Source organism: Penaeus japonicus, unplaced genomic scaffold (genome assembly GCF_977035675.1).
Source record: "Penaeus japonicus unplaced genomic scaffold, GWHDUDI00000001_assembly GWHDUDI00000025, whole genome shotgun sequence".
NCBI classification, from domain to species: domain Eukaryota; kingdom Metazoa; phylum Arthropoda; class Malacostraca; order Decapoda; family Penaeidae; genus Penaeus; species Penaeus japonicus.
This window is the reverse complement of record NW_028234427.1, coordinates 7,635,511-7,638,010: the sequence shown is the minus strand read 5'-3', so window position 1 is coordinate 7,638,010 and position 2,500 is coordinate 7,635,511. Positions and strand designations below refer to the sequence as shown.

Below are 2,500 nucleotides of genomic sequence, written 5' to 3'. Positions count from 1 at the left end.
TGCTAGCTTAACGTCCAAAACCTAGATGGCACCACTTTTTCCTAGCACCAGCAGGAGAGAGAGCCTTGAATGGCACCCATCCACGGTCTCTAGCAAGCACTGTCTCTATAGAGCGATGGCACACACTAAGTTGATGAACCCTTGCTCTAAAGTACCGCCGATGAAAGATGTGCAGGCAAAACGAGAAGAGGAAGGTGACTCAATCCATACCAAGTGTCTAAAATGTGCTCCTGTGCCAATATGGATGCCTTTCACTATGGCACTCACAGTCACAAGCACAGGTTTCATTCCTCTTCCCTACCTCTTCTTGTTATTTTTATTGTAGTGGGTTATATGTTTCGTATTCGTTCATGACAGCACAAAAATACGAAAAAATTAAGTTGCCTTTTGTCCTCCCATACAACAGCAATACTTCTATCACATTGAGTATAAAGAAAATAATGAGCTAATATGGATAATATACTACAATTTTAGTCTACTGAAGCACTGACAGAGCCTGTCATATGGCACATATAAGTCTCTAAACTCAATAAAACACACAAAAAAATAAAACACAAAAAACGATCTAGTTTTACAATGAATGACTGAAAGAGAGTGGGATGATTCAAATTATAATGCTTCAAGCGGTCTCTCTCTAAAATAAAACCTATCCTGGAGGCTGGGCAAGCAAATTTATCTCCGTCTGCAGTGGGTTAACTTCAAAATTTTAGTGTATGTGATAATGTATTTTCTGATCCATTATTACTTATTTCATGTTTAAAATGGTTGGATAATGGCTGTCAAGAAAATATGATATATAAAAAAAATGTTATGCAAAAAAAAAAAGGTACTCTAGGCCATACAATTACTTTAAGAATGTTTATTAATAGCTTTTAGTGTGATTATAAGAATCAACCTTCTAAAAGGAAGGCTTATTGAATGAAAATACTGTTAGAAACATGTAATTCTGTTTGAGATAAAAGCTGAAGTCAGCAGAATTGATGACTCTTCTAATGCATTTTTTTTGTTCACTATATCAATTGTCAAAAAGTAATATTGTACCTAAGTATTTCTTTATATTGTTGTTTCTTTTTTCAAATAAGTGGGTTTGCATAATTCTCTTCTTTATGAAATGTTCTATAAAACTTTCATTGAATTGATTTGTATCATACACTTTACATAATACACATGTATATATGAGAGCTATCAAAAAAATATTCAAAAGAAAGAACAAATAAAAAAGTTGTATATATATTCTGGAGGATATCAGTTCAATCACACACAAAAAAAAAAAAAATAATATACATATCAAGTACATGCCAAAATTATATCAAACAATTCACTAATCAGGTTTACTGTCAAAAGCAAATTACATAAAAGTCCCTGTCAAAGGCTGAAATATAAACAAATCTAAGTAAGGATATATATATTTATTTAAATTAAGCCATCTGTATAGTACTGAAAACAGAAAAACTTCACAAAACATATCACAATATAAAACTAGGTCTGCAGAAATAATAAAAATAACGTGTTCTCTGCTAATTTCAAAACAAATAATGGAAACATTTTCCCAGAACCATACATTCTGTATGATAACGGATCTTGTAAACAGAATCCTCAAACATTTTTCACTTCTAACTTTTACAATCTCCCGATTACCTTCAATAATACTTTAAAATTGCAAGAACTTTTGGAGATAAATGATACTTACTTCCTACACATAGAAAAAATACAAAGACAATTTGTACACAGCTTGATATTGCGTGAATAAATAGTCTAAATAGCTTAAAAGTATTGGGGATTACATGTGACCCAGTGCGCACTCTGCTTCTTCTGGGCTGTCTTGTGGGTGTCGAAGAGCGATTTGTAAACCTCTGAAGCTTTTGGGTCTGATGCTACACTGAAGCCATTGGAGCGCACCTTCTCAAAATCCTTGTCTCTCAGAACAGCTGAAGCCAGTCCATTTACGCGAACTGTAGACTTTGAAGTTCCTGCTCCTGTATCTGTGGAAGTGTTGTTATATCAATTTCTATTTACTTGTTATATCAACAAAATTGACTTCTTAACCCTCTCTGGACGGGTGGTACACTACTGTACCCCTCATTCAAAAGCCCAGTGGCCGGGCGGCACAATATTGTGCCAGCCATTTAATTGATTTAGGCCTAAGCGTTCGAAAGCCCCGGCACTGTGACATTCAAGGCTAGAATGCCCCCGTCGTGAGTAGGTTAATAATTAAAAATGCAAAACAAAATAAATGGTACTGTGAAAACTACTTCCTCTTCCAAAGGTCACTAAGATTTCAGAATGATTAATCATTATCCTTCCAGCTCTCAGAGCTTGGTTTGTTGTGATTTAAGTCACTTGATTTTAACCAATCTAAATCAGAGTAAACAAATCATCCTTTTAATCCAAAAAGATTTTTAGATCAAAACACATTATTTCCATCAAAATGTATATCTTTAATATCTATTATTAAATATATTGTATATTACAATGTTTGTTTTGTAGAAATAAGTGTATC

The 2,500-nt window shown here is 33.6% G+C and overlaps 1 protein-coding gene across 1 annotated transcript in view; it reads right to left on the bottom strand.

Moving 5' to 3' along the window:
- Positions 1–1,394: 1,394 nt before the first annotated feature.
- LOC122243471 (replication termination factor 2) overlaps positions 1,395–2,500 on the bottom strand; it is an 11,692-nt gene continuing 10,586 nt past the window's right edge. The window contains exon 3 of the mRNA XM_043001076.2: positions 1,395–1,982. Coding sequence (XP_042857010.1) covers positions 1,765–1,982 — 218 coding nt within the window. The 3' untranslated portion in view covers positions 1,395–1,764. The remainder of the gene's footprint in view (positions 1,983–2,500) is intronic.